Below are 19,336 nucleotides of genomic sequence, written 5' to 3' on the forward strand. Positions count from 1 at the left end.
ACCCAGAACCAAGCAAAACCACGGGGGGGGGCTTCGTAAATAAATTTAATTTACAAAATATTTTGAAGTCAAAAGCAGAATGAGACACACACAGTACTGATGAAAACATCGGCCTCATCTGTTTCTCTTTCATGAACTTTGAAAGACACACAGAATACTGTATTTTCGCGCTGTTGGAAAACAAATGGGGCAGAGATCAAAGCTTAGCACAAGCACCCCTGCAAGAAACCCTGTGGAGCACACAATGTTAAGACAAAAGAACTTTACTTTTCCATAGCAAACAAAATTACACATAGGACTGAGTACTTCCACATTTACAGTACACTTCCTAACTTTTCCTTACAGCAAAGGATTTCCCCTAAAAAGACAACTTTAAAGACTTCCATCTAAAATACCAACCTGTACAGATCACATTTAAAACACATTATCTCAATATATAAGTGACAAAATATTGAGTTCTTTTCACCCTATTCTTTCGTAGAAAAGGACCAGCATTTAACATGACCAAAATGGTTATGGGGGATTCAAAAAATTTTGTCATTTTTGTCTTTAATCCATCAAAACCTTTTAAACAAAAACATTTCTAATGAAGCGTGAAAAAGACCCTTTTGGCTTTAAGCAAGGTGACTGCCCCTGCATTACATTCTGCCAAGTGACATTCTTGGATGCACACGATGAAAAAACCAAATTGTTGTGAGAGTGCTGTAGAGCGAGATCCCCCAGGACAACAGTCACAAGGACCTACAGATAAATGCACTCTGCTTCCCTTTAGCCTCGGCCATATGGGGAACACACAGACTGCATCAGGTATGCCTGTGTGTTCCACACAGAAATTTCACATCTTTTTTGTTGTTATCAGGGGGGAAAAAAAAAAACCCTATTAATCTACAAGAGAATTCATTCATAATTCTACATTCATTAACTCCTACGCAGAAGTTATTTTAAATTTAAAAACTGGAGGGTCATTTATTCCTTAGCAGTCCATAACATGTTTCCTGTTTGATCAAGCACATTGCGAGGCGACTCCTTGGAAGTGTTCTTCAGTTCTGGAGGCTCTTCCACATTTGTTAAAGGGAAATAAGTTCAGCTCTTTGATGACACCAATTACATCTTTTGTCATTGTGGTCTGGCATGACCCATCTTTAGGAACAACTACTGGAATTATAATCCAGACTACAGTAGCACTATATTTTAAAGGAAACCACCGCCTTACAGAAAAATATCTTCACCATTACAATGACTGCTGTTCAGCATGAAAAGAACCCATGAGGGATACACCTCTCTAAGAAAAGTGTCAGTGCTCAAAGAGGAAATTCCAATACAAATAAATAAACTGAACATAAAACCCACTAAAGGAATTAAAGAAACTCAGTCTACAACCAGAAATTTGTATAGCAAAAAAATACAGAATTTAATGTTTGAACAGAACGAGTGCACTAAGTTCTCAGAATCACGCAGCAGTCTGGAGTATCATCACAGACTCCACTTTTCTTCCCAAAGGTCAGCATGTGGAAAAGATCAACTTTTTGCAATGTGCCACTAAACACTCTTTACAAATCTTTTTAAGAGACACCTGCTTCTTCTTTCTTTGGCAATAAACACTCAAATGATCCAGTGACTGCCTGATAAAACATTTATTGTAAATGCCCCCTCTACATCAACAGCACTCACACTCTCTGATGAGCACATACTGAAATGGGGGAGCAGATACTGAGGAGTTCCAAGCCATGAGCTGTGAGGTGGAGGCCTCTGCCCTTCGACCCCACTCCTCCTACAAGAATATCTTCTATCAAGCAGAAACCAGACTTTCACCTACCAAATGAAGTCCCAGCCCATGAAAATTTACTTTGCTCATATATGAATTTTAAGTAGATGTAAAGCCATATGAATTATAGCTCATGATATTAAATAAAAATAAAAACTATGTATCTAGCACATAAGCTTTCCTATTGTCTTTCACTGTCAACTGGCAATGATCCAGCCTGACCAGCAGGTACGAACACTAACTAGTAGGGTTATCTGCAAACAAAAAACACCAAAGAACTAGTAGATATTTTTTTTCCAGGAATGACTAGTAATTCTGGTGACCCAAACAGCAAAGAGCACACTCATTTTTCTCAAAAACGAGTCCTTTTATAGTTCATTTCTTGTTGGGCATGCACAAACATGGAGCCCTTCAAAAGTTATTTACCTTCATGTTTTCTGAATAAACAACTCAACTAGAGAAAAAAACCCATTCTTTAGAATAGATATAAAAGGCACAATTATGAAAGAATTTTTAAAAGGACATTATCAAGTAAATATGCTCCAAATTCCATTTCAGTGTTTTCCTAGAGTGCCTTCCAAACAGACTGGACTTTAGAAGAAACAATTATTTACCAACCACTTTGAAGCTACTGTTTCGTCAAAAGCCCACAATACTTATTTCTACTGTAGGACAGAAAAGACAAGAAATGACAAAGAGTTAGGCTTTTAGTCTGAGCACTGTACTGACACCACTGATGTTGGGTTACTTTCAACAGTACAATTACAAATGCAGCAGAAATCATATTTCATGTGCACATGAATAGTATAAATATGATACACACATATAGACATGAAAAGTACACATAAACCAGCCACTTTCAAGCCACGGAGTGTAAAGGTGACAGAGACAGTTTTATTTTGAAAGGAGATGAAAGGTGGAGTTAGAAAGCAGAAAGGGTAGTACTTGATAGTGTCCTTTCAGAAGGTGGCATTCAATGGCCTTGTTATTGCTGTGTATTTGCTAGTCTTCAGCTTCTTCCCAGATCTATTTACAGCATGTCAGTCTGAACATTCCCAGAGCACAGCTCTAAATTTTACTTTAGAGATACATACATAGAACAGTTAAACACATGTAGTCCTGTTTTAGAAACTGAACTTTAAAGTTTAGGACTTCTATTGTGCTTCTTTGGCTAAGTCCTATTTAAATATTGGTAACACTTAAATTCTATAACTCTGCCACTATTTAACAGCTAACAGAAATCTTTGGTGTGTTTAGGTTAAGAATCCATTAGGGTACAAGCTTCAAAATATGAACATTCAGGCAGTTCTGGCCCCTCTCCTGCAAACTGCTCAACACTGAAGTAGATGATTAATAGAATCTAACACCAAAGTATCTGAATACAATCGCAAATGATCTGTGCCACTTGAGAGTTTGCAGAACTGTGATAAGAGAATCAACTTATCACCACAACTCCCTTGTGCTCAGCTCACTGAATAAATTTAACAGTTACAACAATACACATAAATCCAGTTTCCCATTTTAAAGATTCTTTGAGATAACAATTTAAGAACAGAGGAAAACTGGAGGAAAATTTCAATCTCATCTTAGTAAGATGGGAATCTTATTATGCAATTCTTGTGAGGAATTATGAAGATTATAAAGTTACTTCAGATACTTTCTTTGGCATCATATTCACCAAACAAACACAGAATAATTATTTTTAAAGTACACTTAAAAGAGAAAGCTTGATGAGGTTAAACTATACAAGATTTCATGGTGACACCAGACTTGTAGATCCAAATGGGTTTTTTTGAAAAAAAAACCCTTATGTCTAGTAAAGAAAGAGCTAAAAATAATTAGACATAAAATACTCTCAAGAGTTTAACTTTGGTTTATAAACACAGTACAAGAAAGTGAAAAACAAAACAATTTAATTAGCAACTCACATGAGATTTAGCATTACTGATTTTCTATTTTTTAAAATAGAAATTAAATACTGTTCTGGAACAGTCTTTAAATTTCTCCTCTATCACAGATAACCTGAAAACGGGCACATTAATGTGGGACCCTGGTATCATTTATGCTTTAGCAAGGGTCAACCATGCCAACCCTTTGTGACTGTTCATGGATTAAAATGACCTTGTAAATACTCCCATTTCTTTCGAAGTTAGAGTGTGGGGTACACTTTAGAAGACAAAGAAGATTGAGAAAGCACAAAAAAAATGCATCTTAAAATTATATAGAACTAAGTGTAGAAAATTGACAATACCATTGTCTAGCTCTTCCCACATTATTCAATATTAGAGATCAAAGAAGAACTAAGAAGCCAAATTTAGGCAGCCTAATTGTACTCAGGGGGATCCCTGAACACCTTGTTTAGTGCCTTCATAAAGTATCATAAATAACTTTTCAGAAGAACCTAGTGCCTGTGTTCACTGGCTGGGCTCCACAGTCCAGCCACCTTGAAAACCCTCCAAAAATGCCTCAGGTTCAAGAAAATTATATATTAATTTCTGTGTGAAACATAATTTAAAGTTTGTGTTTCATAGCCCTGCCTGCCTTTAGAAACTTTCATGAATTTTAAATAGTCCTTATTCTTTTAGAATGCTTTCTATTCCACTTAAAACATTAGCTCAAAGTGAGATGCAGAAAGGCAAACAATTTTTATAAATAGCCAGATATGTAATTACATTTTCAGCCACTATCCTTAAAAGATATTTCAGAGCATTATTTTTAAAAGACCATGTATAAGATTTTTAAAAACTCTTAAAATCACAAGAAATACTCTGTCGTATGCATCAAATTGTGCCTAAATGTTCAAATATTATGTAAACAAATTGTTTTCCCAAAACTATGCAGGAGACTTAATGAGTCCAAATAAAATATAAAATATAAATCCTAGTTGCCAAATCAGCCTTCTGGTGGCCGCCGGCTTAATAAATTCGGTGGAATGTTATGGTCTGATCATGAATGTTCGTTGTTTGAAATATTCTGTACGGTGGGAGTTGTATCTAGCCCCAGTAAAGTTCCAAGATATGACTGGTCTCTAGGATCCAGCATCTGCTCAGGCCTTACAGGATGAACAATATTTGCAGGCTGTGGAGTCAGGGTGTATTTCTCGAGGAAGGAGAGCTCCGTTGCTCGCTGATAATCCGGCTGCTCCGGCTGTGGGGGAAGGATGCCATGGGACTGAGCACTGTGCTGCACCAGCTCTGCTTGGGGGTCTGGCATGGGAACGGGGACCAGAGTCACAGGCACACACACTTCTGGGGATACATTCTGCAGCAAAGTTTTGGCTTCTGACTGATATGCTTTGGACTGTTCCACATACTGTTTAGCCTCAGTTTGGTAAATTTTGTCATCAGAGGTGTACTGCACTGGTAAGGAGACTAGCTTTTCCTCTGAAGATGCCAATGCCTCCTCTGCAGCCTTAGACCCATGAACATGATCAATATGATACTTCAGCTTGTCTTTTCGTTTAAAGGTTGCATTGCAGTGTTGGCAGTTAAAAGGTCGAGCATCTGAATGAATAACCATGTGTTTCGTTAATGTCTTCTTAATTCTGAAAGACTGATTACAGATCTGACATTTGTAGGGCTTCTCACCTTTAAAGACAGAGAAGTAGCCATTAGTTATTCTGAGTAACATCAAATCACACATAAATATGCAAATACCTTCCAGGGATTAAGGCATCAAGACCTACTATGAAACAATTTTACTGAAAACAAAGTTCAGCATCTATTCCACCATCAAGAGAGTCATCAGGAATTTGTTTAGAAGTTATACTGGCATACTCTTCTTACATACAATTCTTTCAGTACTCTGCACTTACATTAGAATACAAACCAAATTAAAAATAATAGTCTTTTAACTGTTATGATACTGGGATTAAACGAGCTCAGTTTTTACGTCTACATGTTTCAAAAGACATTGATTTTCCTAAACACAAGGCAGGAAAAACAAAGTCAAAGAGAAAGGACATAGCCCTTTCCAAAGGGAGTTCACTCCTTGTTTAGATTACCACTTGAAATGCAGTAATCTCTGGAGCACAGAAACATTTAGAAGGTCTGGGTAAATTTGGCAAAAACACACATACCAGTGAACTAATGGAGGAGGTGCAAAAAGTGCCCCACAAACCTGAGCTGAGATTATCAGTACTCCAGCTAAACCACCAAAAAACAGTATTTAGGAATGGCCAGTATATAAGAATGAATAAAATCTTGCTGCTTTCTCTTACTCTCATCCTGAATGCTCAACAACCATAAGGAATAAAATCATTGAATCAATATTGATGCACAAAAATACATTTCTACGTGCTTTGTGGTTTAGTTGGGGTTTATTTTCTTTTTACCTGAATGTGTCCTAAAATGCATTTCCAAACTTGATTTCCCTTTAAAAACTTTCTTACAGACTTCACATTGGTGAAATGTTGCTTTATATCTTTAAAGAAAAAAAGACATTTCATGTTATTTTTTTGTAATCAACTAAGAGTAAAGTTATGTCCACAATTCTTTCTGAACTCTTTAACTGCAAAATAGCTAAATACCAAACTTTCCATATTTCCTCACTTGTGTTTTTATTTCCTGGCATCTACATACCAATAAGGTCAATTAGATTCTTTTCAATATTCAACTTTATTCTCTGTCGGGATGGCACTTAAATATTCAAAGAACAAAAGCCACTAAAACTTCTTTTTTAACCCCAAAAATCTCCTTAAGTAGCTTTTTTTTGCCCAACAGCCACAGGAAGCTTTTACTTTGACAGAATCAGGCCATAAATAAGGTTCTAGGAATGGCAGAATTTCTAGGTAGGCTACTGCCTACCAAGGGAAAAAAAACAGAATAAGCAATGTACTGCACTTTTAAGTCAGACACATCTTTAATGGGTTCTACACAACACTAATGAGTACTAGCAGCGGAAATGCATCATTTGAGAAACAACCAGAGCTGTTTATTTCAAATGTCTGAGAGGTTTATTTTTAGAGCTGAAGGGTTTTAAAACCATTGCATTTTCAAGTTAAGAGACACAACTTGGGTTTCAAAGTTTTTACCTCCTTTCAGAGCCACTAATCTGCTGCCAGCTTCTAAAACACCTTAAACGTGAGATAATTCTCCCTGTGCTTACTTGATGACTAATAATTCAGTTTTAACTAGTCTGCAATGACAATATTACAGCAAACCAACAATTAAGAACAACACTGAGACAGATAATTGACAAATTAAAATCTGATCCTTTTAATGCTTTTATTTACTTAATTGTGTTACAAACGAAATACCTAGCTTAAATTGTAGAGGCAATTTTCTGACGTGCCCTTCAAACTGTAATAACATCTCTATGAAGCCTGAGGTACAGGCATGACAAACACACAGAAAAGCAGAATTCTGCTCACACATGCAAGTCCTAAAAAAACCAGTTACAGTACAGAAGCATTTATGCAGTTGTAAAAACCTCACACTTACTTCTGCCAAACTTTTTCTCCTAGATGAACACTTTTATAATGAACAGTGAGGTGATCTCGACGGCCAAAACATTTTCCACATTCCTCACACTGATGTGCTTTTTCACCTACAAGAGCAAAAGTCAATAAATTTTGGTTAAATCTTTTTGGAACTTATTAAAAGTCTATGACCTATAATCATGTTCCCAAAGTTCAGCCAATCCAGTTCCTCCACACCTCACCTGGAGAAGGATTCTCTCTTATTAAAGAAGAAAATTTAGGAAGCACAGCGGTTCTATCAGAGTAGGGACTTTAGCACTTGTTATATAGGACTATTCCATATGATTCCTACAAAGACCTTTGTGCTCCCTCCCAGTCAAGAGACACTTGCCCAAACGCTCACTGCATGGGAGCACAAGTGAATGACTGGGAACAGGCTCTCTTCATTATGATCTGAAACGTGGTACCTTCAATAATTCAGCTGTTTTAAAGAGAAGCTTATTGAAACATACCAATTATTTTCAGCTACTAATTTGTACAATTTAAAATGACACCTCAGTATTTATCATTTTAAGCATCCTGATGGACATAGTTACCTTTTTCTTTTATGCTGCTGTTTAAGAGTATCTTGATGCTTTCTAGTCATCTTGAGATCTTCCACAAAGTGGCAGAGTATTTCTTCTCATGTAAATAGGGGTGTGGACAGTCAAAGAATGTAACTTTCTAGAGGGGGAAAAGCAAATAGAGCAGAAAAGAGGATTTTTTTTTTCTTTTTTTCTTTTCTTTTTTTTTTTTTTTGTACTTGGACTTTTCAAAGATTTCTTTATTTCATAGCAGACATTATGATTTCAAACACCAGGAAAGAAGCTGTCTTTCACATAAAGACTCAGGAAGTTTAGACTCTGATCACTTTCATACTTCCATGCTGCCTACAAAGTATTTTGCCTCCTAGAAGGTTGTATTTCCTCTGGATCCTGTTGTGAAGAAGTCACTGGTGAATCTTTGCTTCTCCTACACATTTGATAACCTTTCTGCTCTCAGAGCAACTGATTTTTTTTCTTCCTCCTGATCATCCCCATGTGTTCATAGGGCTGATTCCCTCAACCTTCCTTCCCTCTTTCCCACAAGAGAGACTTCAGAAACCCCTCTCGATGTTCTTTACATTGAAGTGATCAGTGTACAAACTTTGACAGAGACTCTGACAGCTTCTTCTGTGTTGTGGCAATAATGTTTCACCCAATTGCTATTAAAAAAAAGAAATCTGGAATCATTAAAAAAATCCTCCTTTTTCACTTTTGCTTTTTGTGTTTATGATTGTTAAAGCAATTCATTGTTACATGTTTTTGACTGTCCCTCAGCTTTCTATGGTATCATGGAGGAAACATTTTTCTTTTAAACTTTTGAAACATGTAAGATTAACTCTACTTTAGCAGACCTTAAAAAGAGTGGCAGGAACTTTTATCAGGCCTAAAGCATTGCACGCACTGAAAAAAAATTCCACCATTAACTTTTTATTTGGTTTTATTTCAAAATAGTAATTTTGAAGCCAGTTTCCAAAGAAAATACCTACCTGAATGTATTTTTTTGTGTTTTGTCAGATGGTCATGCCGAATAAACGTTTTCCCACATTCTTCACATTCATATCTCTTGTCATCATGATGCACTCTTAGATGAAGTCTGCATATTGAGTCATAAACATGACCATAAAATACAATTTTGTTTAAATAATCTGTACTGCTAATTCAATGCAAAATAGCATAAAATGCAGTCTTTAATGCTTCACATAAGTATCAGGAAGTAACTTGCAGCTGAACTGCACCCAAATTGTTCTTAGAAAGCAAGAGAGAACTGAGCTGAGCACTCTTATGTGAAATTAATTTAGTGGGATATTTTAGCAAAGGTGCTTATTTTCTCTTTGAATAACAAAGAGATAGAAATTTTACATGTGCAAAAAACTCAACTTTGAGAATAGATTTGTAGGGGTTTTTTTTGTGTTTAAGCCACTAATGTATTACAAATTAAATTAATTCTGACAGATTAGTAATATATTTTCTAAACTGAAAGATGTTTAGAACATTTACTAATGCTCTCAGAGGTGGAGTACATCAAACACATACATTACAAAGAATGATGTCAATAACATGAATGCATATATATCACCAAATAAGCAAAACAGTTCAGCAGCTTAATAAAAATCCATACCTGTAAGAGCTTCCATGACGAAAACTCTGCCCACAAATACTGCAAAGATGAGGCTTCTCTCCACTGTGAATTCTCAGATGTTCTTTCAAAGTTGTTCTGTTTTACAAAGCCAGTAAAATTTCATTTTAAGCAATGTCCCTGCCACTTTAAAATGAAGCATACTATCATTTTCTCAATTTCTTTCACTGTGATGGCTCACAGTAGATCCGAATGCCTGTATAAATTCAGATATACACACCAACACATGCATTCAAAGACAGTTTGGCAACCTATTTAGTGGACCAACTGGGTCTAGAAACAGTATCAGGAAAGAAATAAAACACTGTCCCAATGTAAATTTGGAAAACATACATTAAAGAAAACATCTTTCCCAAAAAAATTGCAAGATGTTTTTGCACAACAGAGAAACTTAAGTTTCTTAACAGTAAGAAACTTAAATGAAGTGAATGAGAGGTAAGACTTTAATATATTTGCACTTCATAATTAATTACCTACAGCTGTCACTCTTAATTTTAGAGGTGATCAGAAAATCCCATGCTACCAGTGGCTCCCACACAACCTTTTAATACACTAATGCTCTGAAATGATCTCATTTATGTTAAAAACTCCAAGCATACTCAACAGCAATCAAGGTATGCTAAACATTGCTGCGTTCTGCTGAAGTTCAAGTAGCCAGCCAAGTCCTTACCGTTCCCTGACGGATTTCCCACAGATGAAACATGTCCATTTCCTCTTTCCCCCATGAGTACATTCTATGTGGCGTTTCAGATTCCCTGTGTCATTAAACTGGCGGCCACAAATATCACAAGGAAAAGGCCCTACAGGGAGACAGACACACAGAGTAGGATTGACTGTCAGCTAAAATAAACAGCAAGCCCAGACTGGGTACTTTTGAAAACCCTCATCAATTTACAAAGCAAAAGTTTTGTCTAAGAAATTATTCATCTTCAGTACAGTCAGCACACTTCAGTTAGACTTTGTGAGCTTTCTAAGATTTGGCATTTTGGCAAATTTCATGACAGTAAAGCAAACATTCAGAATTCATAGTCAAAAGCAATTAAGCCTACTTAGATCACTTGAAACAAAAAATTCTTATCACCCATCTAGTTCCTACCCAGCAGAAATAATCAGTAGTATGAAAAAAGTCTGCAGAATACTTCAGGAGGAAAGGAAAAGGTCTTTTGAAAACTTCAGGAAGAATCTGACTCCCCAGCTGAGAATCAATTTTGTGCAAACAACTTTAAAATCAAACTAACCTTAATTCTTCTGCCTCCCCAAAATTCTGACTTTTTTGGGTACAAGAGAATGCCTCAAAAAGACAGCTGAACACAAAAGTAAAAACCCAACCAACAAAAAATCTTCCAACAACTCTCCCCCAAAAGTGGAAGAGAGAATTGTAAAAGGAGGTGGGGTGGAAACCAGACTGACCAGGACATAAAATGGTGGGGGAATGTTTTACTTTAAATCTAGCGTTTACATGTCAGAAGGAGGTTTCTATACCGAGATGGAACTTTTCTTGATGTTTCAGTCTTGCAAAGCGGGATTTAAAATGCTCTTCACAGTAGGTACATTTGAAGGGTTTATCCTGAGAGTGAAGGATCATATGCTCTTCTAAGTGAGGTCTTCGAGTGAAAGATTTCTTACAAATCTGAAATGATAACACACTTTGTCAAAGATACACCCATTATAACCAGATTCTTTTCCTATTCATAAACTCATAACAGTTTATTTCATCTGTTCTCTTCACCAATGTAAGATTAAACATGTATTCTTCAAAAACCTACTCTATGCCAGTAGGTTTTTGTCAACATCAAAACCAACCTGTGCTCTACATAAACCATAGTGGACTGTAACTGCATAGATCAGGATGCAGATCCAGCTTAAATCAACTACTGGCAACTCCTGCATGCAGTTATATGTTTCTCCCCAGTCCTTCTTTCTACTGATTCCAGCACTTCCCAGACTCCCTTCCTAGGGTGTTTCAACACAGTAACTCAGCCAAAAATAACCCAGTGGAAAAAGGCAAATAGCTTTGGCTTGGTTTTGGATGCCGAAACAGTTTAGTTGGACTGTGGTAGAAGTTGTTGTAGTATAAGCTAATGTAGACTCAAAGTCATACCTGTTCCTTTATTTCTTCTGGGAAATTCCCTGACAGCAGGTATTAAAGAGAAGATGCCAATACCAACAAGGAAATGTAACTCAAAATACATTTTAGAACTACAGGACCATCACAAGCCTAACATTATGTGTGCTTTTTAGTACTGCTTTCAGATTAACCAAAATGTTCAAGAATTATTAGTAGTGACTTAAGTAAGCACACAGGACAATTACAGAATTGAATCCACAGCTCAAATTCAGGCATTTAAAGCAGGTATTACAATTTATCATCAGGGTCCTACGCTTCAACACACAGAGTGCTCACATATTTCCCTGTGAGACTCCTGCTGTTGTTTATGACAGCTCAGCTGAGCACTACAACTCCCACACATTAACTCCTGCAATCAGCTTCACAGAGCACACATGAATAAGGAAATCAAAACCAGCAGCTCTATTTGTTTAAAAACTCATTAATGTTAAATAGAGGTGTAAGAAAATCCATATTTGTATAAAGTATAATAGCCCTCTTGTTTTTCCTTACTATTAATATCTATTGTTTGTGTAAATTTGCTCATATTCCACAAGGATTAAAATATGGTCAGCAAATCCTGTTGTTCACAGACAGATTACAGCATAAACCAATAACCTTAGTGAATCCTGCAGCTCACATCTGTGGCACCTTTGCCCTCAGAACTCAGCACATGAACAAACAAAGTCACAGCACAGCACCCAAGGGTCCTGTTCAATGTCCAACTGCTGTAAAAGTTGGAATTCTACTGCTTTTAACACAAGTCCATCTTCAATGCACATGAGCTGTACAAGAACAGCAGCTCATTTCTTTAAAAATTTCTACTTACAGTTTTCAAATTAAAAAATAAACCCACAAACCAGGAAGTGGAGTTTATCAAATCACTCATCTGGTAACACACTTTCCCATGAATCAACGTCAACAATGTTGCACAATTGAGTCTCACCATTACGATGTTTCTTATCTAGTAACAAACAGAATCTGTAACACCTTCACACAGTACAGCCTCACCTGGAAGATAACACCCTTTCATGAACCAGGTAATAGCCTTGAACCACAGTCCCACCAGCTGCACAATGAACAATACAAATTCCTACAGCTGATATCTCCCAACTTCCTACTGGATGTTTACAAGTGAAAGTTCCCAAATAAAACAAGGTTTGTAATTATGTTACAGCCCCTAATATTACAGATATACTGCAGCATACAGCAGCTTGCATAAACAAAACAGCTGCCCTAAAAAACATAAAGGAAACGAATTCCCTTAAAAAAATAGCAACAACAAAACCCCACATCTGAAACCTTAAAACATTATTTGGCAGCATACACATAGAGAATGGAAATTCTACAAATTCCTTTTTAGAGCAGATGTAGTTTCACGCATATACCTCTCACAAGAAAATCAAGTAAAGGATTCTGTGATTTTACAATTAGAGATAAATTTAGCACAAATTTACAACTCTGTTGACATGCATATGCAGCTAAATGAGAAAGTGTTTCATATATATTTTCTTCACAATTGAGAGATCCTTCCTGTACCAGTATACTTTATGGTCAGAGTTTGTTATGTGTAATTAACAGGAGAGCAAATACTGGTTTTAAAGCTTTCATAACACTCAAGTCTAATAATCTGTAAACTGATGTTTTTGAAAAAATACTGCCTCTAACTATTTTAGGATTCAAATTGGGATTATTTCTCTGACCAGAGGCTGTACATATAGACAAAGTTAAGTCCTTAATCCAGCAGATAGAAGAAATGTATCGCTTAGAGGGAAACTATCCCTTAGAAAGCTTTCTGTGATTTCACAGAAACACATACCAGATTTTCATTAAAGTTCACAGAAGATAAACTCTGTATGGGAAAACAAAAAGTAGTGAAATATTACTTACATCACATTTCCAACCTTCACTCTTTGTCTTCTTGATAGAAAGAAATTCTTGTACGTTCTCTGGATGAAACCTAGGAGAAAGAAGCTGAAAGTAGTCATAACTTTCCAAGATGAAGATAATCCAAATACTAAACTTCTATTTCTAAGCTTTATATGTCAAGGCAGTTGATCACCACACTGGCAGAACAGAATACTGATACTGAAACAATCCTAATGACACAAGTAACTGGAAAGCAGTGATGACTATGGATTCCTGTACAACCTCATACAACATCTGATAAGACAAAAGGCCAAGTTTCAACTTATAGATATTTACAAAGAAAAAAGAAAAAAGGCAGTAAGTAAATAATAAAACCTTCTAATTAGACCTGCCATAAATTATTTATCTAAAAGAATCTGCAAATAAATGGTTTAGACATCTATTATCATCAACAGTAAAGAACTGATATTTAAAACTAAATAAGGTATTTTACTCTACCTTCAAATTAAAAGCATGCAGGTGTTCTGACTGTGCTAGCTTATCTGAAAGATTCTAAAACTTATAATAAAAACTTTTGGCAGAACCCCCATAGAAGCACTACTGCTATTTCTTACAGCAGGTTAGGTGATACTGCTAATCCCCATGCCCTTTGAAAAGGCAGTTATTTGAAGAAATAATTATAAATATAATGCTAGAGTATGTAGTATGCTAGTATATATATAGTACAGCTAGAATATGCTGTGTTTATATATATGCTCATCTGCTTAGCTTCACTTTTAAAATGAAAAAAATGCTTCTTCAGAAATGCCAGACACACTATGCCATACTTGCCTCTTCACATGCTTTGCTAAAGTCTTCTTGCTTGCATGCAGCTTATTGCAGTAGGGACATTTGTGCTCCTTCTTATGGAAGTCAGTGTCACTGGAGTGTTTCTTTCTGTGCACTGTCAGGTTGGACTTGGTTGAGTAGCGCTGGTGACAAATATCACATTCAAAAGGCTTCTCCCCCGTGTGGACACGAGTGTGGCTCTCGTATTTGCCTGGACAACAAAGTCAAATCTGTTAGCATGAACTGCAACAGGGATCACCTGCAATAGGCATGTTTGGGGATTGTTCTATAATCTCTCTCAGATACAGTCAAGCTCTAAGTACCCTCCACCTCCATCCAAAGATTCCTACTGGCTTACACCACTGAAAACTGCCCAGTGCTCACTTATGTGTTTAATCCCAGGTCTTTCCACACACTTCCATCTTCCTCTAAGTTTGTGCAAGGGTTACAAGTCACTCCTGTTCAACCCTACAGCATAGTCTGACCTTAAATACTGCAAATTACAGCCCTATTATTTCACTACACTGATCATGAGTACCTTTGCAGAATGGGGAACAGCCTCAAAACAAACCGGTAATCGTAAGGTACTTTCAAATAGCAGAACACTGAATGAAAGATATGAACCCTTGCACATTATCTGTATTTGGGACCCAACATACTACCAGAAACAAAAATGCTACTCTCTCATTTCTTTCACACGGCTTGTATTCCCTCTTCTGTTTGCCAATGCTTTTTCTGAGGACAAAATTCTGTCCTGTGGATAAATCTACCTCGAGTCAATAGCAGTCTCTCTGCTTTGTACTAGCTTTTACTTTTTTTCTCTGTAGAACATACATGCATGCTGCTGTATAGTATTGTAAATTTATGAGCTCATAAATTTAACATGTAAGTCAATTGTCCATTGGAATACAAGCTTATAAAGAAATACTTTATGTATCACTTCTTTTAATGCATGCTTGTCATGGATTTATTTGAGCACAGAACTAGAATTCTAAGTTATGAAAGTGCAAAGAGAAAAGGGCTGCAAATATGTGCAGAACCAAAATGTACTATTCCAACCCTAAATACTCACAGGCCAATTATTTCTGCATAGTAGCTGTGCTTTTACACACAGAATCCAGAGCAGTGGAAGAGAAATAAATATAGTATTTGCAGATTTTTAAAATAACGTGCTCAGGTAATTAATTGAAACTATTTAGCACCACAGACATAACAACTTAAAACACTTCAAGAAAAAAGCAGCACACTGGATCAGTGAGATGATCCAGAAATTCTCATATTCACCCTCCAGGACAGAGAAAAAACTTGGTTTATTTCCCATACAAACAGCACCACCATGAAGGAGATAAACCTAACCCACTCTTACCTATTCGATCAAACTTTTTGTCACACTTGGGACACTGCAGTAGTTTTTTGCTACTGCTTTGAATGATGACTGGAGTTAAGCCTTCAGGAATATTCCCCATTGAGTCAACTGCCTCAGAACCCTCTTCAGCATCATTCTGTTCCTTTTCACTTTGTTCTTCAGATTCCGAATCTTCACCTGACATTTCCTCTTCCTGCCCATCTTCATCCACATTGCACTCACTTTCACTGTCTTCAAATTCACTTCTCTCAGATGTCTCCTTGTCAGAACTGACTTTTTCCAAGTTGCTGTCAGAGGCATCACCACTTTCATTGTCACTGATACCGAACTTTGCTGGACATTTACGGCTTCTCGTGGAGCGTCTAGTGGAATAGCTGGCCTTCTCAACCATTTTTAACCCATGCTTTTGCTCCAGGGAAAGGGGGCGGTGGGCTTTAGCCAAATGATTTTCTAAGGACTTCTTGTAACAGAAACTTCGACCACAAAAGGTGCACTGATGACTATTTAATAGTTTACCTGTCAGTTCACTGAGTGTTTCTACTGGTGTAGGTGCATCAGTTACCACATCAGTCTGTACACTGGAAACACTTTCGTTATTTAGTAACTTCACTGCATCTATGATATCTAGAAATTTTGCTGCTTCCAGCACTAATGGAATTTCATTTTTATACACAAAAAACTCGGAAGTGTAAAGAAACTCAAGCAAATGTTGAAAGACAGAATGAGTTACGTGATCTAATGTGACAACATCGGTGCTTGGATTTTTGCTCAAGCAGGCATGAAAATAACTACTCCCAACAGCCACAACAACTTTGTGAGCACTAAATTCTTTTCCTTCTACAATTATGAGTAAATCACAAAACGATGGATGTTTCTGTCTATCATCATTTAAGTATTTAAGTAGATTTTTGTTATATTGCAATGAGCTTAGGAGCTTTCTTTGTTCTGGTGATGGTGAAAGTTCTTGGGAAGATTCCAGCTGATCTGCAGGAGCTATTTCTGTAGACTTGGAGACAATTTCTTGTGCACAGTCCACTACAAGAATCTGTTCTGAAGTATCTTTCTCATGGCCAAGATGAACCTTTTCATTTAGACTTGCAGCGAGCCGTCTCCTTTTCTTCATTGCAAAAGTGCAACTTCAGGATCAGGAGCTTCATAGGTGATTACCAAAGAGTTCCCCTGAAGACTTGGCTCTGCTCTGGACCTTAAGAAAATATGCAACAGTAATTTCATACTCTGCCAAAAATAATTAAGATAAAAATTATTCTTAGCACTTAAACATTACTTCAGTTTTTAATAACGCTTTCTGTATTTCACTGTTAGTTTTATGTATCTGCGTAACTGAGGCTTTTATTAAATCGCTAAAATCCCTTTGCGTTGCAGACCGCGGCATAACCTGCTGCGAGCCAGTGAGCAGACAGACACTGCCTATTATTAGCTCTAAGGCGGCGGCCGGGCTGGCTTCGCTCGCCTCCCGGCCGCATTTAGCCTGTGCCCCACTCCGGCATGGGCGTGCACTGTTGTTATTATTACTACACCGAAGCTTGTTCTCTTTCCGTTTCACGCAAAGCCACCCCAGCTGCTCCCCAGGCCGGGCCGGACCCCCCCAGCGCCTGCCGGGGCCGCCTGGCCCGGCCCTGCCGCGCCTGTCCCCGCCGAGCGGCCGCGCTGCCCCCGGCCCGGGGACCCGGCCCGCTGCTCTTGTCCCCCGCCGAGGGCAGCGCTGGCCCGAGCGGGATCAGCGGCACCGAGCGCAGGGGCACCGAGGGCGCCGCCGTCCCGCGGCGCTTAAAATGGCCGCGCCCGCCCCCCTGTCCCGCCCCGCCCCGTGCCGTGCCGTTCCCCCGCGCTGCCCGGCGCGGCCCCGTCCGTCGCACCTGCGCGGCGCCGGGCGCTCCCGGGGCCGCTCGGCCGCCCAACGCCGCTGCCCCCGGTCCGGCCCCGCGCCCGCCGCTTCCGGGCCCGCCGCCCGCGTCAGCGGGGTCACGGCGGCGCTTCCGAGCGGGGCGGGGCGGGGCGCGGCGGCTGCGCGGGCGGGGCCGGGGCCGGGAGGCGGCCGCGCCCCGACCGGGCCCGGCAGCGGAACGCGGCCCCGAGGGTAAAAGTAGCGAGCAAGAGCCAGGAGAGCTCGCTCGAACAGCGCCGGCGACTCGCGGTGGCCGAGCTGCCACCGGCTCTGCGCCATGACACCCCACTGAGGCTGACTCCTGCTGGGAAGCAGTGCGCGTAGGGGCTTGTGAAATTCCCCAGTTTCCTGCTTCCCGTAGTTCTGTTCAATGATACGAGTTTTAATTTGTTTCCTGCTTGAGTATTTTGAAGCGCTTGACGTGAAATTCCCACTTTCCGTGCTTCCCGGGCGGCAGAAGGAGCAGGCGCGGAGGTGCCCCGCGGCTCGGGGTGCCGCTGCTCAGCGTACGGAAGGCACTGCCTCCTGCTCCTTCCAGCTCCATCTCTCCTCTCTCCCAAGATAAACAATTGCCAGTGGCAATGGGACACCCAACAATGAGCTGGTTTTCCTGACAGCCTTAAAGAAGGATTAATGGAGGATTAAACTGTATTCCACGACATGCATTCTGTATTTGTGATCTGTAAATGGATACTGAACAAAGTGTGACTCGAAGGTCTTGCATTTAAAAATAAAAATACAATAAAAATACTGAATGTTCTTAAAGCATTTGTTACCTCCTGAGTGTTGCTGTACTGCCTGTACTCACAGCCCTGCAGTTTCCTTGAAGTCTACACATATTTAACTTCGATTTTGGGTTTATTGTTGTTGTTTGTTTGTTTTAATTTTTAATAGTACATTTCAATCAAATTAATTCAATAGCAAACTGTTTCCAAGAATATTCTAAGTAGGACCAGTTCTTTTATTCAGTTATTCTATAGTGAAGCAATGGTGTCAATAAAAATAGAGCAATCAAGATTGGTTTTCTTGCACTGAAGACAAAAATCTACTTACCTCTCAGCCATCTGCTCTTTTAGGATGTTCCTTGTGCATGCCCACCTTTTATTTCTGCGGAATAGTTAAACTGTACCTAAACTGTAAAAATTAATTTCTGTTTGGTAAGTTTCTCTGTTTTGATTTTGCTTGGAAAAAGAAAGTTCTACAGCAAGGCACTTCAGATTTTAAGCTGAGCCTTACATTTCACTCTAATCTGAATAGCAAGCACATAAAAACATCATTAGTGGGTAATTGGCTTCTTGGGTCTTACTGTTTCCATAGCAAATCCCTCATTTGCAAAGTATAAAACAAAGTGCTTCATCAGTTTTCATGAGTGAAATAAATAAGGAAAATGCAGCCTTGATGAGAACTATTTTGCCAGCAAGCATAACCAAGCTAGGGAAGTGCTCCCTAGGACAGGGATAGTTTCTCCTGTGTTGTTGGGGGGCTTGGGGAAGGGTTTGGGTTTTATTCCCTAGATAACTACCTGTTTTTTTCTTTATTTGCTGCTTCTGTTATTTACTCTGTCTTGAGTACAATGTGGTTTTCTGGCAGTCTACAAAGCATCTACAGCTTATTGCCAAATTGTACAAGTTCAGCGGGCATTTTGGCTTAGCACGAGCCTAGGTAACACTTCTCTTGCTATTTTATGATACATGAAGGATTTACTTCAAAGAAAAATCGTACAGTGCTAAGTGATCCATTACCATGCCCGGCACTGCTGCAATAATTATGCTCTGGAAACAAAATGTCCTGGAAATCTCAGGTCATTATGATTCTTTCAGCATCAAGTCTTCTGCAGTTGGTACAAAGTACAAGTG

General features: G+C 38.6%; 2 protein-coding genes across 3 annotated transcripts in view; one reads left to right on the top strand and one right to left on the bottom strand.

The window, feature by feature from the left end:
- Nucleotides 1-27: 27 nt before the first annotated feature.
- Nucleotides 28-17,520, bottom strand: ZBTB41 (zinc finger and BTB domain containing 41). 2 transcript variants are annotated; one of them, XM_053985038.1, is made up of 11 exons: nt 17,452-17,520; nt 15,575-16,778; nt 14,212-14,419; nt 13,402-13,471; nt 10,887-11,034; nt 10,075-10,204; nt 9,387-9,482; nt 8,755-8,861; nt 7,207-7,312; nt 6,099-6,187; nt 28-5,352 (listed from the first exon to the last, which is right to left on the bottom strand). In XM_053985038.1, exons 2-11 carry the CDS (start codon nt 16,695-16,697, stop codon nt 4,712-4,714), a joined length of 2,718 nt encoding a protein of 905 aa, XP_053841013.1. In that variant the 5' UTR covers nt 16,698-16,778; nt 17,452-17,520; the 3' UTR covers nt 28-4,711. The 2 variants fall into 2 exon arrangements, with proteins under 2 accessions (XP_053841013.1, XP_053841012.1); XM_053985037.1 differs by lacking the exon at nt 17,452-17,520 and having other exon boundaries at nt 15,575-17,091.
- CRB1 (crumbs cell polarity complex component 1) overlaps nt 17,081-19,336 on the top strand; it is a 109,601-nt gene continuing 107,345 nt past the window's right edge. Inside the window, exon 1 of the mRNA XM_053985142.1 lies at nt 17,081-17,507. Coding sequence (XP_053841117.1) covers nt 17,081-17,507 — 427 coding nt within the window. The remainder of the gene's footprint in view (nt 17,508-19,336) is intronic.

The sequence above is a fragment of the Vidua macroura genome, chromosome 9 (genome assembly GCF_024509145.1).
Source record: "Vidua macroura isolate BioBank_ID:100142 chromosome 9, ASM2450914v1, whole genome shotgun sequence".
Lineage (NCBI taxonomy): Eukaryota > Metazoa > Chordata > Aves > Passeriformes > Viduidae > Vidua > Vidua macroura.

Coding starts and splice junctions, on each gene's coding strand:
- ZBTB41 (XM_053985038.1), bottom strand. CDS start 16,697: ATGAAGAAAAGGAGACGGCTCGCTGCAAGTCTAAATGAAAAGGTTCAT. Junction 13,472..14,211: donor TTAGCAAAGCATGTGAAGAG/GCAAGTATGGCA, acceptor TCTTTCTCCTAG/GTTTCATCCAGAGAACGTAC. Junction 8,862..9,386: donor CGTCATGGAAGCTCTTACAG/GTATGGATTTTT, acceptor CTCAATATGCAG/ACTTCATCTAAGAGTGCATC.